Here is a 23,685-nt window from a genome sequence, read left to right as displayed (position 1 = left end):
ATGCAGCACAAACCGGTACTTTGTACGAGAGTCTTGAAGTTGAGGTTATTAGCAATGACCGATCCTTCTCCCCCAGCTGAAGACCCAACAAGGGGTGTGAGAGCAACAAATACAACAGGAGGTCCAAGTACAGGCAATGAAACGTAAGTCACATTTTAAGAAGTAATGAGTTGAAGTAGAGTTTTCTGTAGAGTTACTGTAGTATAGAACTGGCTTGTATCGTCTTGTCCAAAGTCTTAAATTGTATTCTCATGTGTGGCGTGCAACAAACATAACCATAATGCCTATATCATTACAAACCAACATAACTAATTGGTTCACAGGTATTCTGAGAAGCAAGCTGAAGAAGAGGCATCTAGTGACCAAGGAGTAGAAATCATCTATCAATTCCAAAGCACAATGAGTATACGTTTAAGGCTGATGCTATGGAGAACCATCCATTTGAGGTTCAGCCTTGCATCTCTATATTGGATACCAGTGTAGGTTTTAACACAATTCTTTCTAAACTCCAATATACTGTAGGCTATCAAGCTTTGGTAATACACCATAGGTTTGATACAAATATTCTACGAAAAAAAGGAATTATTCAATGATTTTTTGATTTTTTCAGGCTGTAATTGTGCAAAATCTGGGACATTCTTCACATCCATGGAAAATGCCCAGGAGTATCTGATGCAGAGCTCGTCAACAACAACACTGTAGATATAATCCATGGCTGGGCCAATCTGTCGGGAAGTGGTTACTTCTTTGAATTCAGCATTGTTTATTCCAACTCATCCACGCTAGAAGGTATCAACTCAACAGAGTTTTCTGTCATTGAGGGTGTTTTCCACATATCAATCGCAGATCAACAGTAAAAGTTTTGGAGAAATTTAATGTTCAGTTTAATCTAATTGAAGATTTTACAACGGATATTGCAGAACATCTGGATTCCAAGGTTGGTGATTTTTTAATTAATTATAAGTCATTTTCAAATTGTCAATGCAGTTCTCTCTCTAATTAACCATCCATCTTCTATTTAATACTGCATTATAATTCAAAAATCACCATCAATTGTAGACTAGTGATGTATCCAATCTAAGAGCAACTTCTTTTTGAAGACTACAGTCCATTTCAAATATTCAATGCAGGTCTCCCTCTATTTAACCCACTACCTTCTATTAATACTTCCCCTACCCCAATTTTAAAAGCATCTTAAATTGTAGACTATTGTATCCACTCTAAGAGCAACTTATGTTGAAGACTAGCCAAAAGTACCTACAAGTCGACACTCCCATAAAAATCCAATTACAGACTACTTTCAAATTTGATTTCATCGGCTGTATAAATCGCCTCAAATTAAAGACAAGCCAATAGCCAAGGACATATCAACCTTGAAGAATTATAATGCAATTGCTGTAGTTGCGGGTGAAAACGATTTAAACACGGCACATCTTTTAAAAAAAAAAATAGGCATTGTTGCTGGTACAATGCAAACTTCACTCTCACAAAGCATAAACACCTTAAAAACCAGAATCTCGCCAAAACCTAGATTATCTCAAAATATTTCCTGCCCTTTATATAGTCCGTACAGCTTATTACCCACACAGTACATATCTTTTACTTACCTGTTCTGCCAGTAGGTAATTGAAAAATCAGCAAATTTTGTCAAATTAACAAGTGGCAACACTTGTACAGGTAAGAAGAATAAGAAAAACTTATTTTATTGTGTTTTTCTATAGGAGATAACCCAGAAGCCTAGAAGTAGAAATGAATACTTTTACAGGTAAGCTTTAATATAGTTTATAAACAAAGTATGTAAAATGAGAATACTTCTTTTGCTAATAGAAGAGACAATTCCAGAGTGCCATAAAATCAAGACCATATATTTGTTGTTTTAAACATGGAAAAAAATTTTATGGTAGATCTTAAGTTCTTCAATGCAATCAGTGCAATCAAAGTACTTAATGTACAGATAGATATTAGGAATATATTAAATTGTTAACTTTTCTTTTATTATTGATCAGCAGATGAAACTTTTAAAGAAGAAGAAAACATCACAGGTAAGCTTATAAAACATTACTAATAAAAATCTATACCAGCTGGTGCTGAGGTGAGGTGAAATTAAGATTGACTCTTTCTATGAAGTTCTTTTTTAGTGTTAAAATTAATTAATCCATGTCCCATTTTCCATTCCAATCTGTCCCTGTGTCATAAGAAATGTTTAAGAGTTGTGCAACTGTAGATGCCGGAAATGGCACTTATCAGACACAAATTAGATTTTCGTAAACATTACATTCTTAACATTTTATTGTTGTTTATCAGCAGATGATGCTGATAGTTATGGACAACTAGAAATTGCCACAACATCAGGTAAGTCTACTACAATATTAGCAGCAAAACATTTGAAAACACAAATGTACAATGTATCAAGAACGAAAATGTATAAAATATTAATGTTATAAATTGTTTTTGTTTACTACTATAGGAGATGACCTATACAACCATGACGATCTCACAGGTAAGTTTATATTTAAAAAGGTTCGTTCTTCACATGCCAAAGAGCATTCAATTGGTTAAAGAGCAGTGCATATATATGATTAGACTGGGTTCCAGCCCGTAAATAGTAAAGATAAATAATTTGGCACATATGGTATGATAACCTACGTCATTCTTATCGGATGTTTGCGGGCATGCAAATCGATTTCTTCACATATTTCCCCAGTGCGTAAATCTGAGTATTATATTATACGTATAAAACGCCATATGTGCCAAAATTTACGGGCTGGAACACAGTCTAATATAGGATGGATGTCTGAGGTTGTCATATGTACCTGTAGGCCTATACTTCTGTATTTAAGCATTTTAATTGGAATATTGTTGAACATTAAAGGGAAAGAGATCAATATAGTGTTATTTTTGAACAAGTACAGTACTACAGTAGTTATAAAATATGGGCCGGTTGTTGGTCGCAAATATTCAATTTCTCGATTCCAAGTGGATAGCTGTTATGTGACATCAAAATAGGACAAATTTAGGACAAATACATCTGTAAGAGATGATAGAATAATTGCATTTTTGTTTTTCTCATTTTGCAGGCAAGAAAGAGGTAGCGAAATTGTTGACATCAAATCCTGGATTCTCAATTCAAAATTGGATAATTATAAGGATGAAAGTTAAGAATGAAAAAATGATGCTGATGAGTTTTTGATTTTAAAAGGTTTGAAAATAGATATAACATAACGTATGTTAACGTTCTGATTGATATACTTGTTTTTAATAGTGTTACCATATCAATTTGTCAGGCTGTTGCACCTAAGGGCGCGTTTATACAACACGCTATTACACGCATATTCAACACGCCTACGAGAAGTGTGTTCTATAACATCGAAGAGATTCCGTGTAATGAGATTTGAATTGCAAAAAAGGCTACTTGGCTGAATCCTAACATTTTGTGGATTCCCGGTTGCTGTTATTATTATAAATAATAGTGTAATTTGATATTTGGGCTACAATAGTCTATAGATTATAGCATGGATTAATTAGTTTAAACTAATTGATACATGGTTATATACTACAAGTTGATCAATTTGGAAATGTTTGCAATATTAAAAGTGTAATTTGATATTTGGGCTACAATAGTCTATAGCATGTATTAATTAGTTTAAACTAATTGATTCCGTAAATCTTCTAATTGTAACCCTGGGTTATTATTTTTTGATTGTTTTTTAGGGTGGGTTACTATTAGAAGTGGGGGGGGGGGGGGGAGGGGGATTACTATTGGAGTAGTGGGTTATTATTACTAATCTTAAATTAGGCACCTGTAAATAGTAAGGCACCTGAAAATAGTAACCCACCCCAACTTTTCCGGTCAGCAAATCATAGAAAAATAATAAAACAGTACGAATAAATAAATTTGTTTGAACTTTATTTTATAAACTCAAAAACACTCAGTCCTCCCGAGATCAACATGCATTATCTCCTTATTTTCAAAATATTGCTGCATAATAAACGACCAGTCTTAATGTCATTTTTTCAATAGTTTTTGTGACTCTAATAATAACCTCCCCCATGGGTTACTAGTAGTAGTAGTGGGTTATTACTATAGATTGACTTATAAGTTGGGTTACTACTAGAAGGGGGGTTACTATTAGAGTGTGGGTTACTATTAGAATTGACGGTACATGGTATAATACAAGCTGATCAATTTGGAAATGTTTACAATATTAAAGTGTAATTTATTAAGTTATTCAGTGATTAAATATTTCAAAGTATTTCAGCTAGAATGTCAATGTTTCTAATTTATTTTTCTTTACATTATGATCATTTATTTATACATAAAAATCATCACATATAAGACAAGAACAATTGTCCTGTAATTGATCCTGCTGGAGATAGATTTCATACATGTTAAAAACGTCAAATGTTTTTTAAAAAATTACCGGTATGAATATGAAAATATGAAGCACAATTAGTGTAGTATGTTCCCTAATAAAATTCTTAAATTTAATACTGTAACAGACTGAAATTAGGAACTATCCAGTGTATGTTAGATTCAATTAATAGTATTCCTAACACAGTACATTACTGTAGCAGCTTTGAGCGAGTAGCCAGATTTCTAATTCTTACATGATTGTACAGTAGAACAAATCATCAATAAAATAATCCAATACTTTTACTGGATTTGAACATCAGATGAATCTCTGATGAATCTAAAGATGTTAAAAACCACATGGACAATTGTTATTTAAATATTTTCAACGTCATGACAATACAAATTACATATTTAGAATATGACATCAACTAAGAACAATATAAAAATAGAAAATGAGAAAAACTGCAACCAGCTGCCCAAGAACATTTACTCCATCAACACATCAGACACTAGGCCTATATGAAAAGGAAAAAGACATTATTAATGTTAACACAACGAGTACCAGACAACATAACTCTTTTGGGATCATTTCAGCCACCAGTTATTGCGGCCGTCAGTTATGCCAGTACATTTTTTTATTTTTTTTATTTTACATGTGCCAATAAGTATGTGTGATTTTTATAAATAAAGTTGTTTTGTTTCCGTTTTGGTTTTATTCTGCAAATTGTGGTTTTTTAAATGTTGGAAATTAGTTTATTTATTATTAGTTACCATTACCAATATTAATAATTAATATTCATTTTATCGATAACAGGATTATGGTTTCTGTATCAAGTTATAAACTCCAAGTGCATAAGAAATGAAGAAGTACAATTAAAAAAACAAGAAATATTGTGTTTATGAGATGAGCCTTGTTGTTTGGGGTATCATGTATAATAATGATATGCAGAAATAAGAAAAGAAATATACGATTAATTATTATAATTAATCATTAAAACTAGATGTTAGATTAGTAAAATTTGTTTTGTATTAAGACACATTGATTAGTATTTATCGGCTGTTTAATAATTAATTAATATTTACTATATTCATAAAAACATTGCGCGGCTGATACTTGACTAGATACTAAACTAGTTTAATGGCCATTTAGTTCTGTGTTTATTTATGGCTATTTGGAGGCCTCCTTTTGTTTGGTGCGCATACAAAAGTGGGCCCGATCATCCGTTTAACACCCATACGCGAATCCTGGGCGAATATCTACTAGGCCTATTCGGTTATCAGACGATCGGGACCACGGACGATCGGGCCCAGACGATCGGGCCCAAATCGTGAGACGATCGGGCCCATCAAGGGTGAAAGACGATCGGGCCCAGAGACGATCGGGCCCAAAACATTCTCGGAAAATTAAAAAAAATAAATACGCGAATACTAACAACATAATAATAACAATCAAAATCAATCACATTTATTCATAAATCGAGAGTATTGGTAAGAAATTCTTAAAACCAGTACCAGTAGTGTTAATTAGGGGAAAATTATGATAAAATCAGAAAAAAATCTAGCCTAATTAACCTTTTATTTTTGATGTAAAGCGCATTGAGAGCCTGCTTATATGCGCTATATAAGAACAGACTATTATTAAATTATTATTATTATTAATTACGCAAGAAAAGCACGTTGACACTAGCACTAGGAATTAAAAATGATGAAATGTGGCACATTATTTTATATAACACAAACGACTATCGGGCCCAACGCTAAGACGATCGGGACCAACTGGTAAGACGATCGGGCCCAACGTGGTTCTGAAAACACTGGACGATCGGGCCCAACTGGTATGACGATCGGGCCCAACGCTGAAGACGATCGGGACCACCTTTTCTGGGCCCGATCGTCTTGGGCCCGATCGTCCGTGGTCCCGATCGTCTGTTCCCCGGCCTATTCTAGGCCTACTTAGCTAGGCTTAGGCTAGGGCCTAGCCTAAGAAAGATAAGCTAAATAGGCCTAGCTAGGCCCCTAGGCTAGTTATTTAATTTTGGCCCTAATTAATAGCGATATACAGTACTATATGCGGCGACTATAATAGGCTAGGCCTAACCTTTTAGCTTAGCTGACTAGGCCTATGCAACTAGTTTTTAAAATTGGTACCAACTCACCTCACGCCCAGCCAGGCGGCAAAGGCCGCATCACTTAGACCTAGGCTAGGCCTTCTAGGCCTAGAATAGAAGACACCGACAACAAATTAAAAGACATGCATCTAGGACCTAGAATTATTTATAAATTTGGTGAAACAGAATTTAACCATTTAATTATTTTGTTTTATATAAATTGTAGCCTTAAGGATTGACAGAAAATAAACTTAGATAGGGGTCAATCGGTTGATTTTACTTCCCTCTTTTTAGTGTAAAATGGCCTTAAGGGTAATAATAAATTCCCCTTAGCACAGCGATTGTGGTATGAAAACGTTAAGGGGAAAGACAAAAAGGGTTATATCTGCCAATTTACCTACAAAATAAAAAAAAAGTTTGTATCGTAATTGGAATCATTAACATATAATTATGTTGAAACGCAAAAAAGAATATATTTAGCCGATATTTTGGTTTTAAACGGTTGGAATACCATCTTTCCCACTACACCTGTACAAATCCATTTGCATAACAACGCCGACATACCACCAACGATGAGATATAAATTCTTTTCTAAACACGTAACGAAGAGAACTATAATTCCTTTTTTTCTGACATTCAATTGTTAGTCATTCGCGGCGGTCAACGCGCCACACTGTTGAATTTTGATGTTGTTAATCTTTTACATTATATTATTCTAAATTAACCTGACTCTCTAAATATCTCTCTTTCAAAATAAAAGAAAAGCATTTTATATTTATTTAAAAAAAAAAAGAAATCCGTAGAGATAAGAACCCCAGCCAGTAGAGCTGAGAGAATACAATCCAAACGATAGTTACTAGAGCACTACCCGTTATGCCACAATGTACACGAGTAATAAAAGGTGACAATAGTATAGTCTTATACGCGCTTCATATTACGTCATTCTAATCGTTACGTCATAAATTTGCATATTCATGACGTACTTTTGAGGAAACGAATCTAGTTTTAACCTTGCTATTAACCAGAGGGCCGGATAGCTCAGTTGGTAGAGCGTCGTGGAACACGATTATCGTGGGTTCAAACCCCATGCCGGTCGGTGGAAAAGAGTTAAAGCTATGCGAGCTTCTGTGTTTGGGGTTCACAGACTTAAACGTCCCCCTTTCCACCACACATTATGAGGCAATAACATCAAAGCATCTGATGTGTGGTACCCACAAGGCTGTGAGAGAGCCTTACCGTGCTAGAGGCAAGGGAGCACACCATCATTTTTTTTGGCTTCCCGCCTCTTTCCGATCTCGTAAATTTTATGTTTGGCGCCCTCAATTTTAAGAACACCTAAGTTATGTCAGAAAATTAGGAACAAATAAATAGAAATGTGTAAAGATGCCGATGCCTAGCCTGGCTAGTGTATTCTCTCTATTTATTTAAATACATATGCATTATTGTAATAAATAATTTCACAATTTCTGTGTGAATTATTAACTTTGAACAAACGAACATTATTCCAAACCATGTACTACATTTTACTGTGTTTGATCATGAATAAATGAAATGAATTAAGTGAATAATTGATCATGAGAAATCAAAACAACTGATACAATGAATTACATGATGAACAACAGCAGCCATCCAACCAACCCATTGATTGCTACTCCTATACAAATATTGATCAGTTGGTATGCCGTGCGTTATTATGCAAATGAGTTGGTGCAGGTGTAGTGGGGAAGATGGTATTGTTATTCATTGCGGTCAACACGCCACACTGTTGAATGTTGATATTGTTGATTATTCAAATCTTGTAAGAAAAACTATTTCTCCGGGCTGGAACCTAGCAGATCCCCTCATTTAGTTTGAAAGAAATCCATCTGGAAAAGATCTACACACATGTCTAGCTATTCCAAATCCATTATAAAAATAATACCATTTATAATGCAAATGGCGAATGTAAAAAAAAACAGACGTTAAGGCGAAATCGCAAAATTATATTTGTTGACAAATGTTATGGACATTTTAATTCACGTTCATTCCCCTGATATAGTATAGTTTAAACTACACACTGTTCTAGCTATTCCAAATCCAGTATAAATTATAATACCATTTATAATGCGATGTAGGCCTAGGCCTGAATGGCGAATGTTAAAAAAACAGACGTTAAGGCGAAACAGTAAAATTATATTTGTTGACAAATTTTATTGAAATTTTAATTCACGACTGCTTTAATCTCACTCTTCCCTGATATAGTGTAGTCAAAACTACTATCACACATGTTCTAGCTATTCTAAATCCACTAAAAAATAATAATACCATTTATAATTTGCAATGTAAATGGCGAATGTTAAAAAAACAGACGTTAAGGCGAAATAGTAAAAAGAGCTGTCCCCAATTAAACGGTTCTACTATAATATAAATGTAGGCCTACACTATAATAGCTTATGAGAAGAAAAATTTACTACACAAATGTTATAATGTAAAAGAAAAATACTAGTATCAAGTTTTTTTTTAAAAATAACTTAGGCGCACTTTTAGTAAAAAAAAATGTTGTAAATGTATAGTAGAACCATAGGCATCATATTTTGAAAAATAAAAAATGTCCAAATCATCTAAAATTCTAGTAAATTACCCAATTTTTATACTAAAGATAAATAAATACATATAGAATTATTGTACCAAATTTGAACAAAATTGAAGTTGGTTAAGTATTTTTCCACGATGGTTTTTGAATGATGTTTTTACAGTTTTATTTTATCCAAATAATACTAAATTTCTATCACTAATAAAAATCTAACTTTTCGATATACTGTGTTACAATTTTGGAATTAAATACTCTTTTATGAGTGGAACACACTTATGCTATTAAATATTACTTAACTTTTTTTCCCCGTTATTATTTGAAACCTACGCGAAATAATAAGAGAGGACGCTGTTTTACTGGTAATAGATATGGTTATTATGTGTTGTATTCTTCCGCTCGAGTATTCTTTAACCCCACAGACTACATCGCCCAGATAAATAGCGAGATCCTAAATATTTTTGTATTCTTATAATTATACTATAGGAAAGATGATTCCATTTTGCTAAAGGAACCTTTAGAAATACAATAGCTTTATTTATTTGCAGTTTATTCAACAAGAAACGGAAACTAAATATCTAAATAAATAAAGTATAGACATAATGAATTAAATTAATAAGTACTTTTTAGTACGAGAAAATGTATTATCAATGGGCAAAATGTGTAGCATTGATGCCATAAAAAAATAAATTGACGAGTATCGGTAAATATGTAGGCTTAGCTCGTGGTTCAGTGTAGCGGAGGAAATTCACTTTAGCTGCGTATCCTTATTACCACAACGCGAGAGAAATTGGCCTAACGGGTAGGCCTAGGACTTGTAGTGTGGGGGGCCTAGAAAGTCAAGCAGAGTGCCTCGGCCAACCTACGTTCCCTAGTAGGTAGAATGTTAATTTAGACCAGGCCATTTTTAAATAGGGCTGTATAGCGGAAATAGTTCTGGTGGTTCTACTTATATTTATTTGTATTAAATGATTTACCAAATCCTATACTTATACTACCTTAACATAAGAATTAGTAATAAACTAATAATTACTTCTACCGGAAAATATTTTATATCGACGGGGCAAAAAATATCTGCATTCTTAAACAATAAGTTGACGAGTCTCAAAAAGTGTGGGCCTGCACGAACCTCCTGCGGGGAAGTTTGATTTCGGCCTAGCCTAGGCCTAGGCCTAGCTGGCCTATCCGTTGTATTGTATTGTATAGCAATACACTTTTTATACTTAGCTAGGCCTAGGCCCCTAGCTAGTAGTTTTTTTATTGGCATGTGGAAGGATGTCTTCGTATCAAATTAGCTTTGGATACAAATTGTTTTTTTTAAGGTAAAGTGGTTGCAACAATAGAATAGGCCTAGGCCTAGGCCTATCATAATAATAGGCCTAGGCCTAGTATTAGCTCTAGGCCTACTAGGCCTATAGTCTATTATAGCTCTAGGCCTAGTTAGGCTAGCTAGGCCTATATGACAGATCTGTTTTCTTCTTCTTTCTTTTATGGGAATGGGTTAGGCCTAGGCCTAAGGCCTAGCTAGGCTAGTATTATTACTATAAAGGCTATATCGTTAGTCTAGTATCAAGCTAGCCTAGGCCGAAGACCCTATATTCAATTAGGTTTTCTGTTGACAGCTTTCATTCTAAAAACTAGGAAATGTAATTTTGGTTTAAGGTTTATTTTTTTTAGGCCCAGCAGGCTAGCCTACATGCTGGGACCTATCATCCTAGTATTGGCCTAGCCTATTTTATACCAATACCTAATAAATACAGTACAATCTATTCGCATGTCCTATATTAAACACCAAACCAAAGACTATTCAGGGTTATATGTAACAAATACGATGTAAATAGGCCTATATGCTTTTTATAAATCAACTTCAGTTCCAAAAAGTCAATATTTATATAGTTAAAAACAAGGAATATTTAAATAACGCTAACTGTTACGCCGTACACATCTTTTGATCGATTCAATAAGCAATATTTTATAATTCGAGATCTGTGCTGACTTGTCTGTGTTCTTGGGTGATTCTTCAGACAAGACATAAAGTTGTTGGTCACTGTCTGTACGACCTAATAATTAATAATTAATTAAAAAATTAGTAGAATTGTTATTGTTTCTTCAGAAGAAAAAAATCTCAAAATGACCAACAGAAGACGACTGGATATGTGTTTTGAAGCATCACATATTAGAAGACAAGACCCAGATGGACATTTACTGTATTCTATTTGAAGGAAAAGGTAATCTTATAATAGGCTTACTAATATTTTATGCAGTGTAGTGAAATTCAGGCATCACTGCATCAGTGGAAAATTCAGAATGTTAACACCAGACCATGATTTACTGGCTAATTGTTAAAAAGTGATATATTGTGATATATGCAGTAGTTATTTGAAAAAAATCATAAATCATTAATTAAAAATACTGTTGCAGCCAATGGCGCAATTGCAGATAATTCTTCTTTTTATAAAAAAAAGTGCAAAAAAGAATTATAAGGCTTCCATTTCAGCAGGGCTTGATTTTTGTTTTTGTTGTGACTAGCCCACTGGGCAAGATAACTTAACTTAATTATATTAAGCCTATAGTTTAAGTAAATGCTAAATTAAATTATAAATAAACAACTATAAAATAAAATTATTTTTAATTTACACTAAAATATGTTTTAATGTTAATAATAAATTAAGTACAAAGTACTGTAAAATATTTCATCCCAATTGTTAATTAACTTAATCAACAGGTAAGTATAATGTTCCCTTAGGTTGCTTTCTTGGATATTGGAGAAGTTACTGTAGAAGGTCCAGCGGTTGTATACATTTCATAATGGCTTCAGTCCTGCTATCGGGATGTTTTGTACTTCAGGACTAACAATTCAGGATAATGTAATTCACCACACAGTTGGAGCAGGTAAGCAATGCCAAAATACTTCTCTTTCCCTTATATAGTAACTTACATTTTAGATTAATCTGCTGTTCTGTCTTTCCTGGTACATATCAAGACCGCTACAATGCTGAGGATATATCGTGGCCAGCAGGTATTGAAATTGAGAGCTCCAGAGATGTCATCCTACAAGACAACACTGTGGTAGGCTCTGAGATGGTGCTGTACCATGTCAGTGGGGAGATTGTGACGTTGAAAGTCAATGGAGCAACAACGAAGGCCATACTTCTTTGCACGGTGTTCATGACGAGGGATGGTCAGATTGCCAATTTCTTCATCTGGAAGAATTGGGATTATGGAGTCTTTTTCCAAATGACTGATCTTGTTCTTGCTGACAACAACATCGGGGTGATGCCATTTGTCATTGAGCCATCTTCTCTTAGTCATGAAGCTGTTGATAAGTATGTGTGAGAATGGACGTTTATAATTGGTACAAGCCTGTTCTTTGATTGCGATGAGTTACAGGTAGGTTCAGTAAGATTTAACATTAAATAGCATGTTACAAACCGAATTATGTATATATGTAAAAATCATAATGAATGAAACAATGTTAATGACGATGAAATAAAAGTGGGAAACCAAAAAAAAAAAAAAAAAAGATATAAACAGTTTCAATAAATATGAACATTTTTATTATTCATTTTAAAAGATGTTTTTTTTTTTTCTGTATTTCAATTTTTATTATATTTTCATTTTGGGGAACTCTATTTTGCATTCTGTCAAATAAAATCAATGTATATTTATTATACAGTATATGCATACTTGACTTTCACTCGAAAGGAAATTTGTCAAAGGACTTTCTTACTCTTCTACCTCCTTTTTCTTAACGTGTACTGATAATGCCATTCCATTGTGTAATCAGTTACGTAATTTATAAATTCTGATTAAAATATTACATTTTTCCATTAACATTTTCATGTAAATATTTCAGAATCAACCGGAGAATGCAGGTCAAAGTGCAAAACAGCGTGCACCTCGTCCAGAGAATGGAAATGCTGGATTCGTGTGGGCAAATTTCATGTAATGGTGCTCAATTTTTTCAATTTCATGGTATACATAATTACCCAGCTATTGCTGGAAGCACAAGATTGCAAGGTATGTAAAAGCATGACATAATCTGGTCCTTACTTGGACAAACCTAGTCCTTACTTCGACAAACCAACAACTGCCATTGTTTGAGTTCTATTGCAGGAAACGCATACTCATACTGTTTACACATGAAGCTGAATGCTTATAGGTACAAAGAAGGTAGCAGTCAGAGACAAGAACAGGGTTTACATACATATACCTAATTTAGGGTAAGTACTAATAGTATTTATCCTATATATCTACGGACCGCTTGCATTTATCCAAGTTACGTTATTGTAAATCATTGTGTATCTTTACTTGCTAATTGCATTATTTTCATCAACCTAGTACACTTTCTGTACCTACAATACTTTTCATTTAATCTTAACACTACAGTAAAGTTAAAAAGACCCCCTTCCCTACGTTTTTTAGATCTAATTTAAGGTCACAAACTACAATTAATGTAAAAATAAATATTATATGGTAACTTTTTTGTCTTTAAATGGTTAAAAATGTGAAAAATAAGTTGATTCTAGTAATTTTAGCGGCCCGCTATAAATCCCAAAATGCATTGCGTGCGGATTGATATTTTTGTTTTTCTTCTGTAATTCACCCACTTTTTGATTGATCGTGAGGCCAAAACAAATGGAAGACTCATAAATTTTCACCGAAAGTACCAGGTTTTCCCCATTTTGTATCAACGGAGTCTGGCAAATATAGAAAGACAATTAATGCAGCAACTATACAACGTCAGGCTAGGTATATAACTAGCATACGATATTCGTACGTTACCGATGTTTACCGGCTAGGCCTACAAAACTCAGCCTAGCTAGGCTAGACCTAAAGACTGCCCACGAGAGGTCATTCGCCGCGAGCTACATAGGTAGTGCATTGTTTCTCACTTTTTATCATAATTTACCATAAAACGTACATTTAAGACAAGGAATGACCTTGTTTAATGTTTTTAAAGTAATATATATGTATTATTTTTACAAAACGTCACAAATTGAAGGGAAGGGGTCTTTAATCCTTCTGAGTGCGTGGAGATGGATTGTGATGCATTTAAGAATGCAATGATCAGAGACGAAGATGGTGGAATTCTAGTAGGATCACGGCCTGGTTATGTTATTCCTGATTCTGCATACGAGTGGGACAGAGATCCGAGACGTGGACTTAGAATTATAGGATTATAGAATTTCAAACATGATGGTTACAGACATCAATGGTAGTAAAATCTTTTATCTAATCTGCTCTTTTCATTAAGGTATCATTGGTACAGAAGACTGCATATGGCATGAATCTTGGCAGGCTTTTGAATGCTATGACTACGATTACGCTATGTTGATTATTGAAAGTCTTGATCCTGACACAAGAATTACGACGTCTTCACCAATCGTCATTGTGTCTAACGGTTATGTTGATTTGATCAATGGACCACAAGATCACGGCTGGTGTCATGGGTACACATGTCAAGAGCGCATCAGCACATTTATGTCTATCGTTGCAATTGGAGAGACTTATGAGATGTTTATGAGAGTTCAACGAATCCTCAAACGTTATGACTTCATTTCCTGAACACAGCTCCAGATCAGAAAATAGTTGTCGGCATCTGGTATGCCAATCCTCAACGCTTAGATGTGTACCATCAAGGTCACTATGTCATGCCAAATAACAGGCAGCTGGATGGAGATATGTTCATATGGGTTCCAGAAGATCCAAATAGACCAGACGATCAGTTCATGACTCCAGCATTTATGGCGAGAACTATTTTGATCGCGATTGGCAGACTCTTTGGATACTTATACGTGGTAGTGACCCAATTGACATCATCACTACACCGGTTATAATGGTTGACGTTGGTGTGGCTTCTGTTGATGTTGATGACTTCTATGAAGAAGATCTTGTTAACAATCTTGCCAGTTTGGTATATATAATACAGTAAGTAAATAGCTTTCTTTAACCATATTAAAGTATCACATAATCTATCCAGATTTCTTCTTTTTTCAGTTTTATATGTTTAGAAATGAGTTGAATTTTATTTCATTGCCTATTCTTTTAATATCTAAACAATAATTAACATTTCTTCCTTACAGGCAATTCAACCCTAGAACATGATGAGTTAGTTAACCTTCAAGCAGAAATTGTTAATGCAGCACAAACCGGTACTTTGTACGAGAGTCTTGAAGTTGAGGTTATTAGCAATGACCGATCCTTCTCCCCCAGCCGAAGACCCAACAAGGGGTGTGAGAGCAACAAATACAACAGGAGGTCCAAGTACAGGCAATAAAACGTAAGTCACATTTAAGAAGTAATGAGTTGAAGTAGAGTTTTCTGTAGAGTTACTGTTGTAAAGAACTGGCTTGTATCGTCTTGTCCAAAGTCTTAAATTGTATTCTCATGTGTGGCTTGTAACGAACATAACCATAATGCCTATATCATTACAAAACAACATAACTAATTGGTTCACAGGTATTCTGAGAAGCAAGCTGAAGAAGAGGCATCTAGTGACCCAGGAGTAGAAATCATCTATCAATTCTCAAGCACAATGAGTATACGTTTACAACGGCTGATGCTATTTGAGATTCAACCTTGCATCTCTATATTGGATACCAGTGTAGATTTAACACAATTCTTTCTAAACTCCAATATAGGCTATCAAGCTGTGGTAATACACCATAGGTTTGATACAAATATTCTACGAAAAAAAAGGAATTATTCAATGATTTTTACATCCATGGAAAATGCCCAGGAGTATCTGATGCAGAGCTCGTCAGCAACAACACTGTAGATATAATCCATGGCTGGGCCAACTTCACTGATCTTGCCATTAATCTGTCAGGAAGTGGTTACTTCTTTAAATTCAGCATTGTTTATTCCAACTCATCCACGCTAGAAGGTATCAACTCAACAGAGTTTTCTGTCATTGAGGGTGTTTTCCACATATCAATCGCAGATCAACACTAAAAGTTGTTGAGAAATTTGATGTTCAGTTTAATCTAATTGAAGATTTTACAATGGATATTGCAGAACATCTGGATTCCAAGGTTGGTGATTTTTTAATTAATTATAAGTCATTTTCAAATTGTCAATGCAGTTTTTCTCTCTAATTAACCATCCATCTTCTATTTAATACTGCATTATAATTCTAAAATCACCATCAATTGTAGACTAGTGTATCCAATCTAAGAGCAACTTCTTTTTGAAGACTATACAGTCCATTTCAAATTTTCAATGCAGGTCTCCCTCTATTTAACCCACTACCTTCTATTAATACTTCCCCCTACCCCAATTTTAAAAGCATCTTCAATTGTAGACTACCGTATCCACTCTAAGAGCAACAAACGTTACTGTTACCATGAATAGGTATAATAAGTTCAATTTATCCACGGAGGCCCAGATCAACACAGGGTTGCTCTTCCCAGCTTCTCGAACTTCACTAAATTCTTATTGGATGCTACACACACAGATCCTCTCAATTTAAGATGCAGGCGAGCATGTTCATACATGCATATACATACTGTACATTAATTAAACAAATATCCAGTCAAATGTGTGTACAACAGGGTCATTGTTTAGAAATTGAGCAACGCATTGCTTTTTCAACCTTTGACATCCATTGACAGTTTTCATTTGAGCACCCACAGAGAAGGTACCTTAAGTTAAAATGTCAGACTATGCGAATGAATCTAAGGAAGAAGAGTGCTAGCAGAATTTTAAAAATTGGAAATTTTGGCCATTTTTCGAAAAAATTCCTATGGTCCCCGCAGAAAAATTTTCGAAAAAAAGACGATAGCTGTATTAAATGATGTTAACACAATTTATGTGCATAAATGGCAATATTATAGCATAATTATTTAATTTTAAAAAGTGGAAAATCTTGCCATTTTTTGACACTTTTAGTTTTTGACAAAACTAGTTACTATGGCTCTATAAGATGATGTTAACACAATATATGTGCATAAATGGCAATATTATAGCATAATTTTTGAATTTAAAAAAGTGGAATTTGTGGTTATTTTTCGAAACAATTCCTGTGGTCCCCCGCAGGGAAATTTCCGAAAAATGGCCAAATTTTGACCCTTTTATTTTTTGACATAACTAGTTACTATGGCTCTATAAGATGATGTTAACACAATATATGTGCATCAATGGCAATATTATAGCCTAATTATAGAATTTTAAAAATTGGAAATTTTGACAATTTTTCCAAAAAAATCCTATGGTCCCCCGCAGGGAAATTTCCGACAAATGACCAAATTTTAACCCTTTTATTTTTGACATAACTAGTTACTATGGCTCTATAAGATGATGTTAACACGATATATGTGCATAAATGGCAATATTATAGCATAATTATAGAATTTAAAAAAGTGGAAACTTTGTTCATTTTTCGAAAAAATTCCTATGGTCCCCCCGCAGGGAAATTTTCGAAAAATGGCCAAATTTCGACCCTTTTATTTTTTGACATAACTAGTTACGATGTCTCTATAAGATGATGTTAACCCAATATATGTGCATAAATGGCAATATTACAGCATCATTTTTGACTTTTAAAAAGTGGAATTTTTGGTCATTTTTCGAAACAATTCCTGTGGTCCCCCGCAGGGAAAATTCCGAAAAATGGCCAAATTTCGACCCTTTTATTATTTGACATAACTAGTTACTATGGCTCTATAAGATGATGTTAACACAATATATGTGCATAAATGGCAATATTATAGCCTAATTATATAATTTTAAAAATTGGAAATTTTGGCAATTTTTCGAAAAAAATTCCTATGGTCCCCCGCAGGAAAATTTCCGAGAAATTGCCAAATTTTCACCCTTTTATTTTCTGACATAACTAGTTACTATGGCTCTATAAGATGATGTTAACACAATATATGTGCATAAATGGCAATATTACAGCATAATTATTGAATTTAAAAAAGTGGAAATTTTTGTCATTTTTCGAGAAAATTCCTATGGTCCTCCGCAGAGAAATTTTCGAAAAATGGCTATTTTCGACACTTTTTTTTTTGACATAACTAGTTACGATGTCTCTATAAGATGATGTTAACACAATTATATGTGCATAAATGGCAATATTATAGCATAATTTTTTACTTTTACAAAGTGGAATTTTTGGTCATTTTTCGAAACAATTCCTGTGGTCCCCCGCAGGGAAATTTCCGAGAAATGGCCAAAACTTCGACCCTTTCATTTTTTGACATAACTAGTTACTATGGCCCTATAAGATGATGTTAACACAATATATGTGCATAAATGGCAATATTATAGCCTAAATATAGAATTTTAAAAAGTGGAAATTGTGGTAATTTTTCGAAAAAATTTGTATGGTCCCCCGCAGGGATTTTTTCAAAAAATTGCCATATTTCGACCCTTTTATTTTTTGACATAACTAGTTACGATGGCTCTATAAGCATAAATGGCAATATTATAGCATATTTTCTGAATTTTAAAAAGTGGAATTTTTGGTCATTTTTCGAAACAGTAACTGTAGTCCCCCGCAGGGAAATTTCCGAAAAATGGCCAAATTTTGACCCTTTTATTTTTTGACATAACTAGTGGCGTAACTATGGCCCTATAAGATGATGTTAAATTAACACAACATATGTGCATAAATGGCAATATTATAGCCTAAATATAGAATTTTTCGAAAAAAATTCTTATGGTCCCCCGCAGGGAATTTTTTTTAAAAAATTGCCAAATTTCGACCCTTTTATTTTTTGACATATCTAGTTACGATGGCTCTATAAACAAAAATGGCAATATTATAGCATATTTTCTGAATTTCAAAAAGTGGAATTTTTGGTAATTTTTCGAAACAATTCCTGTAGTCCCCCGCAGGGAAATTTTCAAAAAATGGCCTAATTTTGACCCTTTTATTTTTTGACATAACTAGTTACGATGGCTCTATAAGCATAAATGGCAATATTATAGAATATTTTCTGAATTTTAAAAAGTAGAATTTTTGGTAATTTTTCGAAAAAATTCCTATGGTCCCCCGCAGGAAAATTTTCGAAAAATGGCCAAATTTCGACCCTGTTTTTTTTTGACATAACTAGTTACGATGGCTCTATAAGATGATGTTAACACAATATATGTGCATAAATGGCAATATTATAGCATAATTATTTAATTTTAGAAGGTAAAAAATTGAAAAAAAATCCTATGGTCCCCCGCAAATTTCAAGGCTTTTATTTGTTGACATAACTAGTTACTATGGTTCTATAAGATGATGTTAGCACAATATATGTGCATAAATGGCAATATTATAGCATAATTATTGAATTTAAAAAAGTGGAAATTTTGGTCATTTTTCAAAAAAATTCACATGATTTTTTACAATTATTTAATTTAAAAAAGTTGAAAATTTTGACATTTTTCGACACTTTCATTTTTTTTTAAAACTAGTTACTATGGCTCTATAAGATGATTTTAACACAATATATGTGCATAAATGGCAATATTATAGCATAATTTTTGAATTTTAAAAAGTGGAATTGTTGACATTTGTCGACACTTTTTTGACAAAACTAGTTACTATGGCTCTATATACGGTGGCCCACAACTGTCACGCACACTATATAAATCATATTCACACACTTAAAGAAGGATCACACAATTAAAGAAGGAATCACACAATTAAAGAAGAAATTGCACAATTAAAGAAGAAATCGCATATAAACAAAAGAAAGCATGAAAATATAAACGAAATGCACAAACTAGACATGAAACTCGTCACTTTGACGAGTTAGTTATCCGCACCACGACAAACGCCACGTGCACGTCATACGTTGGAATATTGCACACAGATAAAGATTATGGCATTATGACAAGAACTGAAGAATATGATATGCTGTTAGTGCTGAATTCTGTCAATTTTGTGGCATATAGTATATACATGCAAACAGTATAAGCTGTATACATATTACATACAGTGTAGAATAGGTGAAATTACGGGACCCGCCATTTATTCCAATTTTTAACATGGCGACGGTATCAAAATGAAACACTTAGATAGCAATTTCAGAAGGAAATTATATCAGGAACAACATATTAACGTGTAGAAGAAATTTGAATACGTAAAATATAGATGCGCACCCTTTTAAATGTGATGAACTATTACGCAAAATATGAAAATACGACTTTTTTTATTCAACTGGCCATATGATGACGTCACAACATCCGATTGGCAAAATGTTTACATGAATTCGTATCTACAATCCAATAGCTTCCAGAAAACGTTTTGATCGTGATTATCACATTTTATTCTTACGAGCTATTACAGATTAAAATTTACTGTAAAGATGAAATTAATGACCCACGTAATTAAAATTTTTTGGCATGATGACGTCATAAAAATTAAAATATTTTTATCTCATGCTAAAGAAAGTTGATTGACCTACACAATATATAAATGTAGGAGAAAAAGGAATACAGATAAGCGTGATGCGCTCCATTGAATGTGATGAGCAATAACGAAAGAGACAAAAATCCTATATTTTACATTCGTGTGGCCATACGATGACGTCACAATGTTTTTTTAGCCTTATTGATGCATGATCCGATATCTACAACTCATCAACTTCTAGATTTTGTAATAAAAATAAACGGTTAACGGTTTACTTTAGAAACTATGACTGTTTAAAAAAAGACATAATTTTGACGATTTTTTAAGCTTTTTCATAAAAAACGCGCACGAATTGTCTAATTCAACGTGTTCGTATGGCGTTATTTAAACTGGAAAAGGTCTAAATTGTTTTCAAAATTACTAGGAAAGGCTTGAAAAATATAATTCAAGAGAAAAAAATATGTTTTTAACGCTACGTGCGCACCGCGCGCGTAAAAAAATGCGCGCCCGTGGGAATTTTTGACATGCTCAAAATGACAAGAAACGCGTAAAAAGTTGATTAGAAATTAATTTTGCGCATTTTGAAATTTTAAATGCGCGTGCGCGCGTAACTTCTTGTGAAACATGCCATTTTTAATCCGTAGAAAGTTTGCCCCTGATATGACTTAAATTTTGTCAAAGTGTCAATACTAAATGACTTTTGGTTTTTAATCTATGATCAATCATTGAAATTCATAAAATTGCGCGTAAGTCACGTTGCGCAACTATGACGTCATTCAAAAATAGGAGGTGCACAACTTCACGTAAATGCCCATATGTTGTCAAAGTTATGAAATGTTATGTTTACACATTTTAGAGGAACACGACTCACAAAAAGGAAGGAAGGAAGGAAAGAAGAACTAGACATGAAACTCGTCACTTTGACGAGTTAGTTATCCGCACCACGACAAACGCCACGTGCACGTCATACGTTGGAATATTGCACACAGATAAAGTTTATGGCATTATGACAAGAACTGAAGAATATGATATGCTGTTAGTGCTGAATTCTGTCAATTTTGTGTCATATAGTATATACATGCAAACAGTATAAGCTGTATACATATTACATACAGTGTAGAATAGGTGAAATTACGGGACCCGCCATTTATTCCAATTTTTAACATGGCGACGGTATCAAAATGAAACACTTAGATAGCAATTTCAGAAGGAAATTATCTCAGGAACAACATATTAACGTGTAGAAGAAATTTGAATACGTAAAATATAGATGCGCACCCTTTTAAATGTGATGAACTATTACGCAAAATATGAAAATACAACTTTTTTTATTCAACTGGCCATATGATGACGTCACAACATCCGATTGGCAAAATGTTTACATGAATTCGTATCTACAATCCAATAGCTTCCAGAAAACGTTTTAATCGTGATTATCACATTTTATTCTTACGAGCTATTACAGATTAAAATTTACTGTAAAGATGAAATTAATGACCCACGTAATTAAAATTTTTAGGCATGATGACGTCATAAAAATTAAAATATTTTTATCTCATGCTAAAGAAAGTTGATTGACCTACACAATATATAAATGTAGGAGAAAAAGGAATACAGATAAGCGTGATGCGCTCCATTGAATGTGATGAGCAATAACGAAAGAGACAAAAATCCTATATTTTACATTCGTGTGGCCATACGATGACGTCACAATGTTTTTTTAGCCTTATTGATGCATGATCCGATATCTACAACTCATCAACTTCTAGATTTTGTAATAAAAATAAACGGTTAACGGTTTACTTTAGAAACTATGACTGTTTAAAAAAAGACATAATTTTGACGATTTTTTAAGCTTTTTCATAAAAAACGCGCACAAATTGTCTAATTCAACGTGTTCGTATGGCGTTATTTAAACTGAAAAAGGTCTAAATTGTTTTCAAAATTACTAGGAAAGGCTTGAAAAATATAATTCAAGAGAAAAAAATATGTTTTTAACGCTACGTGCGCACCGCGCGCGTAAAAAATTGCGCGCCCGTGGGAATTTTTGACATGCTCAAAATGACAAGAAACGCGTAAAAAGTTGATTAGAAATTAATTTTGCGCATTTTGAAATTTTAAATGCGCGTGCACGCGTAACTTCTTGTGAAACATGCCATTTTAAATCCGTAGAAAGTTTGCCCCTGATATGACTTAAATTTTGTCAAAGTGTCAATACTAAATGACTTTTGGTTTTTAATCTATGATCAATCATTGAAATTCATAAAATTGCGCGTAAGTCACGTTGCGCAACTATGACGTCATTCAAAAATAAGAGGTGCACAACTTCACATAAATGCCCATATGTTGTCAAAGTTATGAAATGTTATGTTTACACATTTTAGAGAAACACGACTCACAAAAAGGAAGGAAGGAAAGAAGAACTAGACATGAAACTCGTCACTTTGACGAGTTAGTTATCCGCACCACGACAAACGCCACGTGCACGTCATACGTTGGTGGAATATTGCACACAGATAAAGATTATGGCACAATGACAAGAACTGAAGAATATGACATGCTGTTAGTGCTGAATTTTGTGTCATATAGTATATACATGCAAACAGTATAAGCTGTATACATATTACATACAGTGTAGAATAGGTGAAATTACGGGACCCGCCATTTATTCCAATTTTTAACATGGCGACGGTATCAAAATGAAACACTTAGATAGCAATTTCAGAAGGAAATTATCTCAGGAACAACATATTAACGTGTAGAAGAAATTTGAATACGTAAAATATAGATGCGCACCCTTTTAAATGTGATGAACTATTACGCAAAATATGAAAATACGACTTTTTTTATTCAACTGGCCATATGATGACGTCACAACATCCGATTGGCAAAATGTTTACATGAATTCGTATCTACAATCCAATAGCTTCCAGAAAACGTTTTAATCGTGATTATCACATTTTATTCTTACGAGCTATTACAGATTAAAATTTACTGTAAAGATGAAATTAATGACCCACGTAATTAAAATTTTTAGGCATGATGACGTCATAAAAATTAAAATATTTTTATCTCATGCTAAAGAAAGTTGATTGACCTACACAATATATAAATGTAGGAGAAAAAGGAATACAGATAAGCGCGATGCGCTCCATTGAATGTGATGAGCAATAACGAAAGAGACAAAAATCCTATATTTTACATTCGTGTGGCCATACGATGACGTCACAATGTTTTTTTAGCCTTATTGATGCATGATCCGATATCTACAACTCATCAACTTCTAGATTTTGTAATAAAAATA

The 23,685-nt window shown here is 33.6% G+C and overlaps 1 protein-coding gene across 1 annotated transcript; it reads left to right on the top strand.

The window, feature by feature from the left end:
* Positions 1 to 681, top strand: LOC144854379 (uncharacterized). Its single transcript, XM_078712326.1, has 3 exons — positions 1 to 143; positions 324 to 479; positions 611 to 681. Exons 1-3 carry the CDS (start codon positions 1 to 3, stop codon positions 615 to 617), a joined length of 306 nt encoding a protein of 101 aa, XP_078568452.1. The 3' UTR covers positions 618 to 681.
* Positions 682 to 23,685: the final 23,004 nt, after the last annotated feature.

This window comes from Antedon bifida, chromosome 10 (assembly GCF_963402885.1).
Source record: "Antedon bifida chromosome 10, ecAntBifi1.1, whole genome shotgun sequence".
In the NCBI taxonomy this organism is placed as follows: domain Eukaryota; kingdom Metazoa; phylum Echinodermata; class Crinoidea; order Comatulida; family Antedonidae; genus Antedon; species Antedon bifida.
Note: the sequence above shows the minus strand (reverse complement) of the source record. Positions and strands in the feature narration are given on the sequence as shown.